This window comes from Chelonia mydas, chromosome 3, assembly GCF_015237465.2.
Source record: "Chelonia mydas isolate rCheMyd1 chromosome 3, rCheMyd1.pri.v2, whole genome shotgun sequence".
NCBI classification, from domain to species: Eukaryota; Metazoa; Chordata; order Testudines; family Cheloniidae; genus Chelonia; species Chelonia mydas.
Genome location: NC_057851.1, coordinates 143,155,629 through 143,173,451, shown reverse-complemented (window position 1 = coordinate 143,173,451; position 17,823 = coordinate 143,155,629). Strand labels below are relative to the sequence as shown.

Here is a 17,823-nt window from a genome sequence, read left to right as displayed (position 1 = left end):
GATCCTGAGGCTGTCCAGCTGCTGCTCATTTAAGGAGAATCCCACAGCTGATGAAACTGCCTGCAAGGCTAGAGTTTATGAACCACACCCAGAGCTGCTTTTCCCACACAGTACTAAGTTCAATTGCACGGCAGTGACTAAGCCTCAAGAAATCATCTACTGGAGGGTTATTTCCCTGTTCACTGAGCTCTGTGCTAGCAGTGCAGGGTGATAGCTCTCCTCAGTCACTGAATGCAGTACAGTCCAGCTCTCAGTTCAGGCTTGTTCCCTACACATTCTAGTGCTGTCTGCTCTGCTGCAAGGGTAGTAAGTGCCAAGCCAGCCCTTTCCATCCCCCCAAGGTGAGCTATCACTCCCCAGCCTGCCAGCAAAAGTCCCAAAGATCTTTGTAGCCTCCTTGGTGCAGCAGGGGAGAACTGGGCCAGTAACAAGGGGCTGTAGAGCACATTGTTTTCATGCTTGGGGTAAAGGACATGCTTTTAGAAGTAACATAAACTGAGTGATGTGGCCTCTGAGGGACTCTTACCCCATTCTCCTCTCCCCCTGCAAGCAATGGGTTTGATTTTGGAAGAACATGATTTTCAAGTCTCTTTTGCCCTCCCCCAAAAGGGCTCTAGTTCTGTACTTCAGCTACACGCCCATCATTACTGGGGTCATGGGACACTGGCATAGGGCCTCACAGATCCACTGAGCTCTGGGGCCTTGTTGCCCAGGCCATCTCACAGGAAGCACACATCTCTTCTGAGTGAGGGTTGCCTTGTGTGTATCAGAGCCCAGCTCTGTGCTGATGCTACTGTAATGGCTTGTAGGCTGCAGGTGCTATTTGACCCTCCTCAGCTGTAGTGCTCTGCCATAATCTACAATGCAATGCACTGTACCATGCCTTGGCTTCCCTGCCTTGAGAGGAAGAAAGGCCTGCACAGTATGCTGGCATGCCTGGCTTTGAAAAAACCTCCCTAAAAGGGGACTAGAGCTAACATACTTGTCCCAGAGGAGTGGATCACATCCCTCCATACATGAGGCTATGCTGACAGAACAAAGCTGTAGATTGGAGGTGGGAAAACTGCAGCCCGCAGGCCACATCCAGCCTGGCCCTTGAGCCCCTGGCCACGCCCCTGCAGTCTCAGCTCACTGTGCCACCAGCGCTCTGGGCAGTGGGGCTGCAAGCTCCTGCCAGGCAGCACAGCTGCAAGAGTGACCAGCCTCCCCCAATGCTCTAGACTGCATGGTGGCATAACTGGCTCTGCCTAGGCAGCGCATCTGTCAGTCCTGGTGCACTGAGCAGCATGGTAAGGGGGCAGTGAGCAGGGGCATTAGATAAGGGGCAAGGGGTCCCAGGGGCACTCAGGGGACAGGGATCGGTTGGATAAGTGTTGGTGTGGATAGGAGTCAGGGGGGTTGGATGGGGGCAGGGGCCAAGCTGTTGGGGGCGGGGGGGAAGGTAGCCTTCCCTACCTAGCCCTCCATACAGTTTCAGAACCCCAGTGTGGCCCTCAGGCCAAAAAGCTTGCCCACCCCTGCTGTAGAGCATCACTGTGCCCCTGGAGACTCTTTAGCACTGATGGCAGCTTCTCAGACAGGACTGATTAGAGAAACTCCCCCTGTGCTGTAGGATGGTGGTCAAGGAGTGTGGAATATAGGGCTCAGCTACCACATTGCCCCACTCCCTGCCCCAGTAGCAAGGAGTGGAGGTACTATACTAGATAACTAGAATAGTCAGACAGGAAGGAAGATCCTGTGGTTAAGGCACTGCAGGGATTACGGCTCTCCCTGAGGCAATCACTGTCCCTCTGGGCTGTAGCTCCCCAGCTGTAAAATGGGGATAATGACACTTCCCAACTCCCAGGAGCATTGCAAGTGTAACATCCATTACTGTTTGCAGAGCAAAAATGCCCAGTGATGGGACCATGGGAATGCCTGATCACTATGCATGCTGTGCCATCCTGACACTGTTTCTGTCAGCATCAGCACCTAGAGGCAGGAGAAATGTTACCAGAATCTGCCAAGTGAAAAGGTGGGTGCATTTCCCTGCTGTGTTTCCCCAAGAGCCTCATTAGGTTCCAGACATTTATTATGCAATCTTTGGATAAAAGTTCTTTACAGAAAAGATAAAAACTTCACAAATCACTCAACTTCAGGCTAAAATGGTCCTGGAGCTCCTAGGGGGGCAGCCGTTTAAAGAAGAACTCCAGAGTCCTGGTCACTCCTTGCCTGGGTCGCTTTGCACTGGAGCCACCAGGGCTCTTGGCTTTGCTTTTGCTCTTGGCAGGAGAACTGGAAGCAGCAGCAGGGGCCCTGAGGGGGCTGGGTTTGGAGAAGGAGCTCTGCAGCTCCACAGCAAAGTGATAGTCCATGTGCTCCAGGAGCTCCCACACTGGCACCCGCTGGCCACACTTTTCACAGTGCAGCTGGTCTGGTGAGCTGGCACGGCCTTGTGAAAACCCAGCAGAGGGTGGCAAACTCTGCTCCTTCCACTCAGGGAGCTGGGAAGCAGCTGTTCCAGCTGATTCTGTTTTTAGAGTGCTCCTGGAGGCTAGGTCAGCAGAGGGCATTTCTGCAGGATAAGGGAGCAACTCCTCAGGGGGAAGCAGTCTGTATGGGGTGGGGGAGCTGCCACCCTTGGGACTGTGCCTCGCAAGGGCTTCTGGAGTCTGACTCTTGCCGAGGATGAGACCGTCTCTCTCACTCTGGCCACAGGTATCAGGCACTGACAACTCTGCCTCTGCACTGGGGACACCAGGCAGGCAGGGCCCTGTGGTCACACGGGCTCGCTGCCTTTCTGCTGCCTTCCGGAAAAAGGACTCAATAGCATTCATGGGCTTCTTGCTGGGCTCTTTTCTTGGGCTCCCAGTGCACTTGACATTTGGGCTGGTTGCATTGGTGCCAGCTGGCAGGGTACACTGGGCATCACTGGTCAGGAAGGCAGCAATGCCTGCAGGAGAGAGTGTGGGAGCCTCAGAAAATTTGCTTGCGTAGATATGCAGAAATGTAAGCGGAGGGGACCTGCGGAGAAAGGCAGATTAGCAGCAGCTCAAACCCAGCCAAAGAAGTGCGAAGCCTTTCAAGGCAGGATTTAAGTAAGTGTGTCAGGTTTCACTGGGCATGGTGACAGTGCAGCAGCTGAGACAACAGGACATTGGTGGGCTGGTAGGGGAGGATGTTTTAGTCATGCCTGTTGGCCAAACACTAGTACCCTCTCCTCCTCCTCGTGACTTTGCAGTAAGAGGCCTGGGCGCTGCAGATTGCCTGTGTCCCTACCAGGAGCAAAGCAGTGCTTCCTTGAGGAATGTGACTTGAGCAGAGGGACTTGCCAGGCCCCCTGGATTCTGGCAAGGAGCCTGAACCCTCAGTCCCATCTGCCAGGGGTGGGAGCTCCTGCAACTCTCAGGCTCCCAGTCAGGGACGAGCTGTCCTGAAGGAGTCACTGCGCTGTGCTGGGCACACCTCATCCTCCTGCCTAAGCTAGGACATGAAGGTGGAAAGGAAACAGGTTGTACTTAAAGTGCTTTTATTTCCCCCCCATGCCCTCTCTGCCCAACAAGCATCTTGTCCCCCTGACCACCAAAGCACAGCCATTCTCTTCTGACTATCCCAGGGATGATGGCACCCTGAGTACAAGCCAGCCAGGTACTCACGCTGCAGCAGTACAGCTCAATTCATTCCAACTCCAGAGGAGCACAGCCCTGCCCCCCTTTCTATTGGCACCGCCCAGATGCTGAAGGTGGAAGTTAGCACTGCATGGTGGGGGTTTGGGGGAGGACGATGCTCAATAGCTGCCCTCCTGGGTGGGTAGTGCTCACCTGCAGCTGAGCGCAGGACAACATGCGCCTTGTGTCTTCCAGCTCTGAGGGCCCCAGTTCTCTCTGCCAGAGCCAGCTCCTTCCAAATTCAATCGCTGCTCCTGTCTGTATTCAGCACAGCCCCTTTGTCCTGCATGTGTCATCTCCCAGGGCACAGCCCAGCCCCCCTCCTCTAGCACACCAACCCTGAGGCCAGAAAGGGGAATTGCTCACCATGCAGCCTGCTGGGCTCCAGCCACATTGCAGTTTCGGATGATCATGAAGGCATCACTGCTGATCTTGTGGGCGTCATAGCGGGGCAGGGCACAGCAGCGTGACAGGCCACTGGCTCGCTGATCGCCTAGCATGCGGATGCTCACAGTCAGCTGTTTGGCCACCCGGCAGTTCTGCGGAGAGAGGACACAGCTGCAGTACAGGGCAAAGCAGTGAATGCCAGGAATGTGCTCAGAGAGGCGCTCAGCCTGGAGCACTGCACTGCCAGCCAGTAACTTTACAATCCAATGCCACCACCGGTCCTGGCAGGATCAGCTGCTGTCTGTCACCATCACAGTCTGAGGTGGATATCGAGTGTGTGAGGGGCTCATACACCTTGTGCATGTATGGGGGGGAGGGGGTGTCATCCCTGCTTCCAGCCCTACACCGGTACGTTCCCCTTTATCCACATCACAATACAGCACAGCTGCCAGGTTAATCTCAGCCCTGGCCAGCAACGTAGGATCCATGGGTTATAAAGCAGCTCGTTCACTTTTAGGGGTGCAGGGCAGGGCTCCCAGAAGTGAGCCAGCAAGAAGCGCATGCTAGGACCGAGGTGCACAGAGAGGAAGCTGCCTGCCCCAGCACACTCATCCCCTCATGTGTACCTAATGCTCGCATTAAGGGAGGGGAGAGGAGGACAGTGGTTAGCTCAGGGTATTTTTGGGTCAGGCCCTCCTACAGCACCTTTCCCTCTCTGGGTCCTTCCTCACTTCTTAACTCAGTCAGCCAGCAGCTGTGCATTTGAATGCAGGGCAACTTCCTCTGCCACTCACCACAGTCACCACATCCCCCAGGCTGGTGTCAGACAGTTCAGGTAGCGAAGACCCTGCTGCCTCTGGCTCAGCCCCACAGCAAGAGAGGCAGAAAACCCTCAAGCCCCGCCTTACTTGGTCTCTGTCCTTGCTCAGTCTCTCCTCCAGCTCCAAGGCCATCTGCAGGAGCCAGTGCTGCACCTGCAAGCAGGACACAGCAGCATTTGATACAGCCCCAGGACATCCCCACACACATCCAAGCAGCTGCTGTTACAGGACCTGGAAGTCAGCCCTGAACATCACCACACTCGGCAAGCTGCTGACAGCCAGAGCCCCAGGCAGTGAGGAACATTCAAGGGGCATTTGGCTCAAACTAGGACCACAAGGTCAGTTTCTTACAAACCCCAAGATCACCACAAATGCTTCCAGAGAATCAATAAACCCAGGGGAGACGGGGTTTAGATTTAATCTGAGATGCATCCACCATGCCCCAGAATCTAGAGCAGTGGCCTCCAAAGTTTTTGGATCGTGCACCCCCACGATGCCACTGAAGAAAGAAGAGCGGAAGACCTGCTGCAGGCATGCCGCCGGAGGGGAAGAGCTGCTGCCGAAGAAAGAAGAGCGGAAGACCTGCTGCAGGCATGCCGCCGGAGGGGAAGAGCTGCTGCCGAAGAAAAAAAACAGCGGAGTGCCATCCGGCAGCACTCCTCCTGCCACGCACCGCCTGGGATCCTCTGGCGCACCCCACTTTGGAGACCACTGATCTAGAGCATCCCAGATATTGCAGCACGTCAGTGCTGGGAATCTGAAAGGGACAGATCTTCTAGTGACATTGTCCCAGGCCAAGGGAAACGCAGCAAGTGCAGAAATCCTGTAGATTTTTAGAACCGTCATCACTCCCACCTTCTCAGCTTTTAGTAACACAAGGAAGGACAGAGTTTCTAACATGACAATGTCCATTTAAACCTGGATCTGAAAGCAGGCTGGGAGATTCAGAGCTCAGCTTTGTGCTGCTCTATCATATGGATGCTTAGAGAACGCTCTCCCACCCTGCCCAAAGACAAGGTGCCTCCAGTATGGGCCCAGCTGACGTGGGTGGCATTTGTGTTAGCAGCAGGTTTACCATCACTTGCACTGCTGCAGTCACACAAGGACTTTCATTCCATCCAGGCATTTAAAGGCTCCTTTCCAGCAGGAATCTGGATTCCCCTTGGAGAAGAGACTAAGTAACAGAAGGCCAGCAATCCTGACAGATGCAGCTAGATGACAGGGAATTTCAGCAGCACAATCCATTAGCGGTCTTCATCCAAGCTCCCACTAGCTGCAGTTAACCAAGGCAGACTGAAAGGCAGCAGGAGCACATCTTGTAGCGAAGGCAAAGGCAGAATATAGTGTACAGGACATTCTCATCCTGGCGCATCCAGGTGCTCCCTCAGGCACAGCAGGACCAAGGGGATAGAAATCCATCAGTGCCAAGAAGGGATTGTGCGCACAGCTGTGGAGAGGACAGGATAAAGGAACACTCCCTCTCCTCACTCCACACTGACCAGTGTGCTGTAGAGTACGAAGGGCTGAGAGATTCCTGTTCCCTGCTGACAGAGGGAGATGTAAGGTGTTTCCCCAAGGAATTACACAGCTGCTGGTGCACAGACTCTACGAAGCCTAAGAGCCCGATTTCAGGGCGCTGCATTCAGCATGGTGAAATGCAGCAGCTCTTGCAACACAGTCTGAGCCCAGAGGGAGGGGGCTGCAGCCTGTGGAATGGATCAGTGGCTATCCCTATCTCAGGTCCAAACCAGTTCTGCTCAGGAGATCTCACGCTCTCTTACCTGCTTCTGAGTGGTCAAGGCTGCTTTCCCAGGGAAGTTCTTGCTGCATCCAATGGACTTAGGCAATTGCCTGGGTTTCACAGGTTCCTGTTCAATTCCTCTGCACAGATCATAGAGCCAGGACCTGAAAGTCCCACATGAGGTTTGAGATTAAGGCTGATAATGGTCCATCTCTCCTCCTGAGCTCACTGAGGATTCAGATCAGGAAGACCTCATGGCTCCTGCACACCTGCATGTGAAACTAGGCCCAGGGACTCCTGGGGCAGTGCACACAGGCAGGGTTCAGGGACAACTTCCTGTTCTAAACCCAGCCAGCCACTTGAATTCTCCTGGCCTAGACCTGCCTAGGTAGGCAGTTAGATAAACCACACAATGGGCCCCATGGGACTCACCCCTTAGCACAGAGTCCTTTACTCCTGCAGAGTACTGGACAGGTATTATCCAACAGTTATGACCCCAACTGCATCTCACACTGGCCGCATCTGGGGCTACAGAGCTAGGTGACTTCAGCTGGCTAAAGCAACGGGCTGCTTCTCTGCTTGGCCATTTTGAACTATATTCAGGTGATGGTTCCAGCTCCCCAGGCAGCTGCAATGGCAGCCAGCAGCAGATTTCATTCAGTTACTAATGGGGAAATACCTTACAGCAGTTATTGCTCAAGTGCGCCAACTCCCTCCCTACAACAGCAGCATTCCCTAGACTAGAGGTTCCCAGCCACTGCTCTGTGCATTGGACATTTCAGGCTTCAGACTGGTATCCTAAGCTCCCAATGCCCAAGCTTGGGACTGGTATTCCTAAGCTCCCAACACTTAAATGATGAACCTCCGTGCTGGGCCTGAGCACTGTCTGCCTCCCATTCCATCTTCTCTAACCTGCTCCGGAGCTTGGGTTGTGTCCCTGGAGCAGCACATACTCCACAGCAGCATACAGGGGACAGCCGAATGACAAACAAGCACTTAGCCTTGGGAGAATGGACAGGTGCTTGGAAAGATCAAAAGCCAGTGCACATGCCTAGCAGACCATTACAGGACACTGTCTCAATGCAACCCTGAAAAGGCCCAGACAGAAACTCTCCTGCACAACAATCTCAGCAGAATGGCCTACAGATCTACTCGTGAAGAAGAGGGAGAACACAAGCCTATTATCCTATGGAGACCTGCAGCCTAGAAGCCAGCATGTCACCTACCCAGTCTTGTCTCCGAAGCGAGTTTGGAGCTGTGACTCGCTGAATATGGTCAGCTGCCCCATGTACTCCACTCCCAGGACGTCTGCGATGGAGGCACCCAGCTTCCCTCCCAGGTGCCGGCTGCAGGAGAAGGAGGAAACATAGAAGAGAACTGTCACATGGAGACTGAAGCATGTTCAGCACACCCCAGCTCCCATTCACTGGCAGGAAGCAGGACAGGTGAGGGAGCAGCGCTGGCTGGCCAGACTCCTTGACTGAGGAGCAACACATGATGATTCCAGTGAGGATGGGACAGCTCATCAATTCCTAGCCTGAGACGTGGTCACATAGGAACAGGGAGAGAAAAGGCAGAAATGCACAAAGGCAGCACCCCAGCACCCACCCTTGCTTAAAATCTATTTGTTCACTCACTCTTCCCTGCCCTCTCCCCAGATCTAGCCGTTCCTATGTGGACAGGAAAGACCCCAGGAGTAGCTGCCTGAAGGCAGATGCTAACTTTGCAGCTCTGGAGCACGGCTTCCGACTGGAAAAGTTGGTGGTTACTTTTTCAGCTCCACCATTGTTCCTGAGACATTGTTCATAATAGATTGTGCAGATGTTCAGAATATGACCGTGCATGTTCTCCAGGCTTCTGGTGCTCAGCTCCCCAACACTAAAGTCTGAATACACCAAGCACGAGGAGTCTGCATGTTTCCACTTGGTGAGCCTTGCATGTTGTCCAACTGCACTTCTTGAGCTTAGCTACACCTTAGGGAACAAGTTCAAATGATGCCAATTGAACTCTGGTAGGCCTTTTGGGCTTGCCTCCTTCATTGGGGAAGGAGTGAATGACAGCATCTCCCAAACCCAGTCACTCACGGTGTCAGAATGAGCGGTCACGCTCAGTAAATTGTGCAGATCTTCCCAATAGGATCCCCTTTCTCTTTTCTTGCATGCTTTAACGAGCAGTGAAGTAGTTAATATTTTAAGGGCTTGTCTACAAACAATTAGTTCTTAGCAAGCTACGGTGCGAATTGACCCCGCAATTAGCTTGCCATGCAAAAACCATCTGGTAATGCGCTTTGATCTAGTCCCGTTTTAAAGTGCACTAAGGAACTGTTAGTGAATGTAAACAGGGTCCAGACAGTGTGCAGTGAGGTAGATTCATACCCCAGCCTGCCGCAAACTAAATGTTCATGTAGACAAGCCCAAAATGTCTACATCATCATCACTGGGCATCTGAATTAGCCCTCACTGAGCTGAATAGAGCGGTTCACACCTCTCCAAGATATTCAACTGAGTTTTGCACGCAGAGTGAGCATGAACTAAAATGTGCATCTTGGCAACCAGACCAGCTAGAGATTATTTTTTAAATGAAAGCTTAAATTCTGGTGAACAAAGCAGCAGCATGAAAGAGGAGCTGATACACTCTATTGCCAGGTGCCAACTCAGTCCAAGTCCCGGGTTCAGCGAAAGCATGACTCCCCAATACTTACATGCTGCTGATGGGCATGTAGCTGAAGAGCTGTGAGACAGATCCCTGGGATACCAGCGTCTGGCGGTTGGGCTTGTTCAGCCCACAGGCCAGTTTTGCCAGTGCCTGGAATATGGAAGAGTGTGGAAACCCCATTACTGCAAACCCCACATGCTCAATGGACCACAGGCTTCTAAAAGACTGCCTACTAGGTTCTGCAGTAGAGCCCCCAGCTAATAGCTGAAGGGCTCTCTCTAAGCTTTGGGATTCCACAGCGTCTTCCATGGGCACAGCTCTGTTGAGGACAAGATTCAGGTTCTACCACTCTTCACTCCCCCTTATTAACTACCACAGGATCTGAACTGTGCTGGCTAAACTGTCTTTAAACACAGTGTCAACTGCAACAGTCTAGCTCTGAGAAGAGAGTCTGAACCCTGCTTTAGACAGTTTAGAGGACTCAGTGTGTTTAGCATGGTTGTGCTGGCTCAGTTCTGGTCAGGAAACTGTGCTAAAATCCCAAGAGCAGCCCTCACACTCCTGCCCTACTACCCACCCCATGCCTGTTTTCTCTGTCTGGGCCTCTCCTCTTCCATCCTCTCTGCTCCTGTCTTGCTCTTTCTTGCTGTGTCTCCTTTAGTCTTCTCTCTGCAAGGTCAGCAGCAACAGAGTGCTACAGAAGGAAACCTACAAGATGCTAGTCAGTAAAAGGTGTCACAGTTAATGCAGCAGGAAACTCAGAGCTGCAGTATCGGAGTGAGTCAGTTCCCCTTTGCAGCTAGCTGTGTGTGTGTTCCTGTGGTTGCTGCTGGTGGCTGGTTGTACATTACCCAAAGCACATCCACCAGACAGGAAGACCAGAAAGCCAACCTGACCCACATCACATCAGCATTCGTGGGGTGGGATGTGGGGAGGAGGGGAGACACTGAACTAGGGTTCTTTCTGTCCAGTTAAACAGGAGTTTACACCAGTAAAGCCCTCCTATGGGCACAGAATATGTCTCCTCATTCTAGGAAGGAAACACTCACTTTAAGATCAGTCATATCTAGCGAGGACTCTCTCCTGAGCACTTTAAAGATCTTTTCCACAGTGAGTTGACTGCTCGGGATATGCCAGAAAAATCAGGGCCCTGGCCAGTAAGTGAATCCAGTTCTAGGTAGTTTACATCTAAACAGTACTGGGCACACATTACAGCCTATCCCCCATGCTTAATGTTATTTTCAACTACATGTGTTTAAATGTGGCCATGATGTTCCATTCTGCTCAGATTCCATCAGATGGTGACTCTGATGGTTTCATTTATTTTACTGGTTTCAGAGTAAATTGGTTAGTCTCTAAGGTGCCACAAGTACTCCTTTTCTATTTATTTTACTGCATAATCAAAGTACACCACTTGAAACAAAACCACCCGATTGTGTTACACACACCTTGTTGTGTGAAATCCCAGCTGAACACCTCAGTCCAGTAACTGCTTCCACAGCTGCCCTCATTTCCTCCACAATTACTGCTCCTACTGTCAGCTGCAGCTCTGGACAGCTGATGTCAGCAAAAGGCAGCGACTCAAGCCATTGGTGCAAGCCACATTGCCGCAGATCCTCTGAAAAAGAGCACAAAGGGGATTAAAGCCCAACACAGCAAGGAGCGTGGTGGTTTTAGCAAGCTAGAATGAACAGTGGCCACACACTTGTCATTGCACCTTTATTCCATGGTCAAGAGGTAAGCTCCCTGCACCAGTGCATTTAGAAGAGGAGAAATTCTATTTGCCAGACACGTCCTTTGGAAAAAGGAAAGCAAGTCACTTTCCTGGCAAACAACTGAAACAGACAACTACTTCCCAACTGCACCAACAGGAGCTGGAGAAGGAGATGGAGATGAGCTAAGACTTTCACACACAGCTCTCTGCTGTGGAATAACCTGAAACAGACTAAATGAGTTTGCTCTAGATAAGACCCAAGTTTGTAGGTACATTTGTCCAGATCTGCAAAGTGCTCAATTATTTATGTGAACAACAGTGCTCCCACGTGGTTGTTTGGGTACATTTCAGCCCATAGATGTTTTCTTTTGAAAATGAAACTTTAGTCTGAATTTGAGCTTCAGCACCAGATCATGGATAACAGAGCCCTGGGACCAGACACTCTGCATGGCAAGTAAGGATTAAAGAGGTTGGGAAGGGCCAAACAGGGAAAAGGGACTCTAGAAATCCTTTCCCAGACTATTTGCAATGCTGGCCTTTCACAGTCACAAGTAAGTCGTCTTTCACCTGTTCCTTAGGACAGCCTTGTTTCCCTTGCATTAGTGCATTTCTACACTGTGAGGCCTGCATTTTACTTTTTCTTTGACACGAACTGCAGTGTAGGGCAATTTCATTTTACCCTCACTTTCTTTAGAGCTGAAGGGAAATAAACTAAGATGAAAAGCAAAAAGGAACTGCTTAACTCCAGGAAAAGAAGCAGCATGTGCCTGGTGGCTTGACATTACCTTTGCAATCTACACTCTTATTCTTTGCTGCTGTTGTAGAGACATTTGGCAGTCCCTGGATGTAAGTAGTTGGCAGCCGCTCTGCTAGGATAGGCTGCCCTTGCATCTTCTTGAGCCTCTCTTGCACAGCGCTAGTCAGGTCCATGTAGGCTTCATCAATGCTGGCACGCTCAATCACAGCAAAGCGCGACATCACTTTCATCACCTCTACGCTGGCCTCTCGGTATCTGCAGCAGAAAGACATAAGGAGCTCAATCTTTGTCATGCACCTGGGACTCAGCGGCCTCTCAGCCCACGGTCTCTTTCCTTTTGTCTCTCCGTCCAACTTCCCTACTGGCTGAGACCTAGCCAACCACTTGAGCTACTGAGCAGCTGGTTTAATGGATGTGCTCCTCTCCCAAAGCTAAGTTTACGTTTTGCATGAATATCTTAGCCCCACTATTCAATGACACTAGTCTGACTCTCATGTGGATGAGCTCAGAGGCTGAAAGTCAGGGCACATCTCAGTCAGGTTTTCTAAATATGAGGTTAGTGTTGGGGAAGGGTCTGCCCTGATAGATTCAGACACTGAAGGCTAATCTACAGTGAGAAGTTACACTAGCATAGCTCCATCTCTCAGGGGTGCCAGAAAACCCACAGTCCTAAGAGATGTTACTATGCCAACCTAACCCCTGGTGTAGACACAGCCAGCCGATGGAAGGAGTCTCCCAGCAACCCAGCTATTGCCTCTTGGAGAGATGAATTAATGACACTGATGCAAAAACCTCTTCCGTCGATGCAGGAAGCATCTACGCTCAGGCTACGATGACCTTTCAAGTGGGGCTACGGCTACACCACAGAGCTTACAGTGGTGCAGCTGCACCGTTGTAGCACCGCTAGTGCAGACGCTCTAACCCAACAGGAGAGCTCTCCTGTCAGCTTCATTCCTCCAGCCCCCGTAAGCAGCGGTAGCCATGTCGCGTGCTGTCCACACCAGGGCTTAGGTCTGTGCCATTTATGTTCCTGGGGGTGGCTTATTCACACCCCTGAGGGACATAATTTATCCCAAGCTAAGCTGTAGCGCATACATAGCCTCTGCCGTTCCCTACCTGTGCCCTAGCACAGACCCGGGTCGTGGCTGGGACAGCTTTAGCGCAGGTTTCCCACTCTTCCCTCGCATCCTGAAACCCGGGCCCTCTCTGGTCAGCGTCTCCTAGCGCCCAGGAGGGAGGGACCCCGACCCTGCAGCAGGGCGCTCGGCGCTGCACAGACGCCCAGCGGGCCCCGGGCTCGCCTCACCTGCTGAGGTCCGCCTTCCCGTAGGCCTCCGGGACCCGCGCCACCACCAGTTGCGGGCAGCGCTTCTGGGCCTCGTCCGCCCGCATGCCCCGGCTGATCCCGAAGGCGCGCGCCTCGTAGCTGACGGCGATGATCCTGCGGGGAGACAGTGCAGAGAGTGGGGCGGGCCGGGCCGGGCGGGGGCCGCGGGAGGGGCGGGGGCCGCGGGAGGGGCGGGGGGGGGGGAGGGGCAGCACGTACCCGCCGCCCCGCCACGCGTCGTACTGCACCACGGCGCAGGGCTGGCCCCGCAGCCGCGGCTCCCGGCGCTGCTCCACCTGCGCGAAGAAGCAGTCCATGTCCACCAGCGCCACCACGCGCTCCCGCCCGCGAGACATGGCCCCCTGGCCTCGCGAGCGAGCCAGCGCCGGGAAAAGTCAACGGCTACGGCTCAAGCGGACCGCACCCGGCGGCCGTTTGTTTTGCTCCCCGCCCCCGCCGTGACGCCGCGCGCGGTCTGCTGGGAACTGTAGTCCCCGCGCGCAGCAGGATGAGGGCAGGAGGCCCGCGGTGCATGCTGGGAACTGTAGTTCCCGCGGAGGGGACTGGTGGTGGGTTGGTCTCGCGCCCCGGTGATATAAGCTCCCTCTTCCGGTTCGGAGAACTGGCGCGGTATGTGCGGCTGCTTGTGATTGGATCGCCGGACATTAAGGTGTCAGGACGGGGGTTGGCGCAAGCGCATTACCATGTCCCCAATCGCCGCCGCCGACGTTATCCTCTCTTCGCGCATGCGGTTTCCCTCCTTCAAGCGTCGCGCGGTTCACTTGGCGCATGCGTAGAAGCCTCCCGGTTCCCGTTGCACATGCGTAGTATGTAGAGCCATCTTGGTCCCGGGCGCGCCTGCGCACCGCCTCCTTCCCTCTCCCGGTGTGGTAGCCCCTGGTCCTCGCCTGCTCCGGTCGCCCCGCGCGGACCTTCCCCCGCCCGGTGCCGCCATGTCCGCGGAGCAGGTGAGCAGCCTGTGCGAGCAGCTGGTGAAGGCGGTGACGGTGATCATGGACCCGGCCTCCACCCAGCGCTACCGCCTGGAGGCGCTCAAGGTACCAGGGCAGCGGGGTCCGCGTGGGGCGGCCGGGCTCAGCGCTGCCCGCTCCCCACCGGGGTCCTGGCCCGGGGCAGAGCCGGACCCCCGGGCCCCAGATCCCGGGGAGCGCGGTGATACACCCCCCGCCCTGAAACCTGTCCCCGCCCAGCCCCCACCCCCCGATCCGCAGCCTGGCTCTGCCCCCTGTGCAGGGTTCAGCCCATGGGTCTGCTCCGGGACAGCACGTGTCCGATACCCCTGAATTCTGCCCCCGCCTGAGCTGGGTTCCCCAGTCTCTGTCTGTGGGCTCGCCCTGCCCCGTGGCATGGAGAGCTGGCAGCCTGCATTGCCTTTAATCCCTGTGCAGGTGTTTAGGGACCCCAGTGATACGCTCTAGTAAAGGTCTATAGAGACAGGCAGTTCCCCGGGCTGGGCTTTGCTGCAGCACCTTTCCCAGAGTGAATATGACTCTGAAGTTTGTCTCTTTCAGGGCTGGTCAGGGGGGTCTGAAGAGCATCAGAGACTCTCATCCTGCTGCTCAGGAGGCTCTGTGCAGCGTCAGAGGCGCTGAAAGTAGCCTGTAGCCTAAGGAAGGCAGCTCACGGTATTGGGCCACATTGGGAAAGTATTCCCAGATAATGAGGATTTGAGACACTCGATGTGAAGCTGAAATTGTACAGAAATTGTTTGCTTAGCCTCCTGTGCTTTCCAGGGAGAGTTCACCACTTGCAGTGGGCAGTTTTGAAGCTCTGTTTTTCCTCTTATCTCCAAATTGTCCTAATGTTTCACTTTTCCCACGCTCATTTCCATGTTGCCACTTGATAGTTTTTGGCTCATTGTTATCCTTGTTCCTTTTCAGTTCTGTGAGGAGTTTAAGGAGAAGTGTCCCATCTGTGTCCCCTGTGGTCTGAAGCTGGCAGAGAAAACCCAGACAGCCATTGTCAGGCACTTTGGTCTTCAGATCTTGGAGCATGTGGTCAAGTAAGGGAGCTCACTTGGGCTGCATGGTTTTGGTGCTATCCTAAACTATGGAGAGAGAACAGGCCTGTCATGTCACAGTTGTCAGTGCTAATTATTGTTCCCAGATGTCTGTTAGTTACAGGAGTGGACAGGGTGTCAGGAGATTTGGGGTCTGTACTGAGCCCTGTCATTAACTCACTGGGTGACCTGAGGGGGTAAGTCACTTCCCATCTCTGTCCTTGTCTCCCTGTGTTTAAAATGAGGGTAATAGCAAACACTGCAAGAGGGGCATGCAGGTTAATTCATTGCATAGATCTTAGACAAAAGATGCTGGAGACAGGCAGGGAAAGTATTATCAGTAGATCACTGTAAAGTTCTCTGCCACTAATTTCAGATTAATAAAAGTACTTCTCCACTGTACAATTTGGAGATCCTTCTCTGTTGGCTCCACAAACCCAATATTTTGTGCTCTTGGTCCTTTTCCTGTAGATGTTAATGAATCCTGCCTGTTCCCTGAACTGTGCTGGTCTCGGTGCAGATGCTCTAACTGGGCTGTAATTTTAGCTTCAGCCAATAACGTTGCTCAGTAAGGGATTGGGTATTGGCAGCGCAAATGAACGATGCAGCCTCAGCCTCCCTGGCTTGGGCAAAGGGCTGATGGATTTCTAAAACAAGTCAGTGATCTGTGCCAGCGTATTGACTTGGTGCCCTCTGTGTGTTTTGTTGGACAGGTTTCGCTGGAACAGCATGCCTCGCCTCGAGAAGGTCTATCTGAAGAACAATGTCATGGGGCTTATATCCAATGTAAGTGCTGGCTGCCTCCAGGGCCAAACCACCATATGGAGCAGACTCATAGACTTTAAGGCCAGAAGAGACCATCATGATCATCTAGTTTGACCTCCTGCACCCTGCAGGCCACAAGACCTCATCCCCCTGTTCCTGTAATAGACCCATAACCTATGGCTAAGGGACCATGACTAAGGCTATGTTTTAGTCACAGATATTTTTAGTAAAAGTCATGGACAGGTCACAGGCAGTAAACAAAAATTCACGGCCCGTGACCTGTCCATGACTGGTACTATATACTCCTAACTAAAACTTGGACAGGGGGGCTGCGGGTGCTCTCAGGGGGTGGTCTGGGGGTGCCGCAGGTGCTGGGGGGATGGCCCAGGAACCTGCTGGTGCTGGGGGGCAGGGGAGGGTTGGCAGGGCTGGCAGGCTCCTTACCTGGCTTCACATGTCCCTGCAGTCCCTAGGGGTGGGGTAGGGAAGGCCAGGTGCACTACATGCGCTGCCCTCGTCATGAGCTCTGGCTCTGCAGCTCCCATTGGCAAGGAACCGCAGCCAATGGGAGCTGTGGGGGTGGTGCCTGCAAACAGTGACAGCGCACAGTGCCCCCTGCCCTTCTGCCTAGGTCAGGTAAGTGCCACCCCACATCCCAACCCCCTGACCCAGCCCTAAGCCCCCTCCAACACCTAAACTGCTGCCATTGCTGGTGACCTTCCAGAGTGTTCAGGCAACCCCTGAGCCAGCCGCACCAAAAATCACCAAAGTCACAGAATCCGTGCCTTCCGTGACCGATACATGCAGCCTTAACCATAACCTCTGGCTGAGAGTCCCACGACCTCTTGCGGAGCTCTTTCACTTTGTTGAGGTGGCACATGAAAGTGAGGAGGCCTTTAACTTGTGGTTAAAGTACAGGAGGCCTGAGTTCAATTCCAGACTGTGCCCTTTACTTGCTATATGACCTTGGGGGAGATACCATTTCCCTCTCTGCCTCAGTATCCTCCTCTGTAAAATGGGGATAACTTACCCACCTCAGAAGAGCTGGGGGTTGTGAGGTTTGCTTCATATCTACACAGTGTTTTTGCAGTCCTTGGATGGAAGGTTCAGTAAATGTGGAGATTGTCACTCGTTCAGTTGAAGTATAGTGATCACTGCTCCAAAATGAATCTCTGAGGTGAGAGGATTTCTGCTGCTCTTTGCATGAAGGCTAGATGTAGCATCAAAGCCATATCCTTGACTCCTGTGGAGCATGCAATTTGGTCTGGTGCTGTAGGTCAGCAGTGTCTGGGGAAGGAGAATTGTGGATTGAACCCAAAGATGCTTTAGAGTTCTAGACCTCCTCCCATTTGGCCACCACAGGAGGTTTCCTGGAAATTCCCACCCACAACTGTCAATCCATCCAATGGAGGCGATGGTCTTCAAAGACCTACTCCTCAAATGACAGTCATCTGGTGCACAGAGCCTGCCAGCTGTGAAGGCCTGGGAAGGCGGGAGTTCCAATCAGGACAAGAACAGCTGGGATGAAGGTGTATTTGTGTTTTTCTTATTGTCCAGTGGGTCTGCAGCCAGACTCCCCCATGGTATGAATGATTGTTCTGGGGGCAGCTGGCTCCATTTTGTGTGATCATCTTCTTTCTCTCATAGGGAACACAGAATATTTTAGAGGAGGAAAGTCACATTAAGGATGTCCTGTCTCGCATTGTGGTGGAGATGATCAAGCGTGAATGGCCTCAGCACTGGCCTGATATGCTGAAGGAGTTGGATACGCTCTCCAAACAAGGGGTATGAAGCACACCTGTCTGTCATACTTGTCTGTACTCTTCCAGTGGCTCATAATTCTAGGTCTCCTTTCCTTATTTCATGGTCAAACAAGCTGGAGTTACAGTAGATTCACAGGCTGTTGTCAGGTCCCATTATTCCAGGAGATCACGTTATCAGAGACTAAACCATCGTAGTCATCCTTCTCTGGCTATTCCCCAGACCCTG

The 17,823-nt window shown here is 53.1% G+C and overlaps 2 protein-coding genes across 11 annotated transcripts in view; one reads left to right on the top strand and one right to left on the bottom strand.

Annotated features, from left to right (window-relative positions):
* Positions 1-2,053: 2,053 nt before the first annotated feature.
* POLH (DNA polymerase eta) lies at positions 2,054-13,537 on the bottom strand. Of its 3 annotated transcripts, none has more exons than XM_043543464.1 (10): positions 13,269-13,537; positions 13,029-13,163; positions 11,751-11,977; positions 10,700-10,869; positions 9,298-9,401; positions 7,823-7,942; positions 6,637-6,760; positions 4,943-5,008; positions 4,014-4,186; positions 2,054-2,932 (listed from the first exon to the last, which is right to left on the bottom strand). In XM_043543464.1, the coding sequence occupies exons 1-10, from the start codon at positions 13,403-13,405 to the stop codon at positions 2,908-2,910; spliced, it is 1,281 nt and encodes a 426-aa protein (XP_043399399.1). In that variant the 5' UTR covers positions 13,406-13,537; the 3' UTR covers positions 2,054-2,907. The 3 variants fall into 3 exon arrangements, with proteins under 3 accessions (XP_043399399.1, XP_037751410.1, XP_037751412.1); XM_037895482.2 differs by having other exon boundaries at positions 2,054-3,003; positions 4,829-5,008; positions 13,269-13,532; XM_037895484.2 differs by having other exon boundaries at positions 2,054-3,003; positions 13,269-13,528.
* Positions 13,538-13,566: 29 nt separating this feature from the next.
* The window catches only part of XPO5 (exportin 5), a 38,018-nt gene continuing 33,761 nt past the window's right edge, over positions 13,567-17,823 (top strand). For 3 of the 8 annotated variants that reach the window (XM_043543461.1, XM_043543460.1, XM_043543462.1), the window contains exons 1-4: positions 13,567-13,719; positions 14,951-15,072; positions 15,783-15,855; positions 17,482-17,619. In XM_043543461.1, coding sequence (XP_043399396.1) covers positions 13,582-13,719; positions 14,951-15,072; positions 15,783-15,855; positions 17,482-17,619 — 471 coding nt within the window. In that variant the 5' untranslated portion in view covers positions 13,567-13,581. Of the gene's footprint in view, positions 13,720-13,811; positions 14,108-14,950; positions 15,073-15,782; positions 15,856-17,481; positions 17,620-17,823 lie in introns of those variants that run through there. The other 5 variants (XM_037895479.2, XM_037895480.2, XM_043543463.1 and 2 more) reach the window with 5 other exon arrangements.

Coding starts and splice junctions, on each gene's coding strand:
- POLH (XM_037895482.2), bottom strand. CDS start 13,405: ATGTCTCGCGGGCGGGAGCGCGTGGTGGCGCTGGTGGACATGGACTGC. Junction 13,164..13,268: donor GACGCGTGGCGGGGCGGCGG/GTACGTGCTGCC, acceptor GTCTCCCCGCAG/GATCATCGCCGTCAGCTACG. Junction 10,870..11,750: donor TAAGAGTGTAGATTGCAAAG/GTAATGTCAAGC, acceptor GCTCTTTTTCAG/AGGATCTGCGGCAATGTGGC.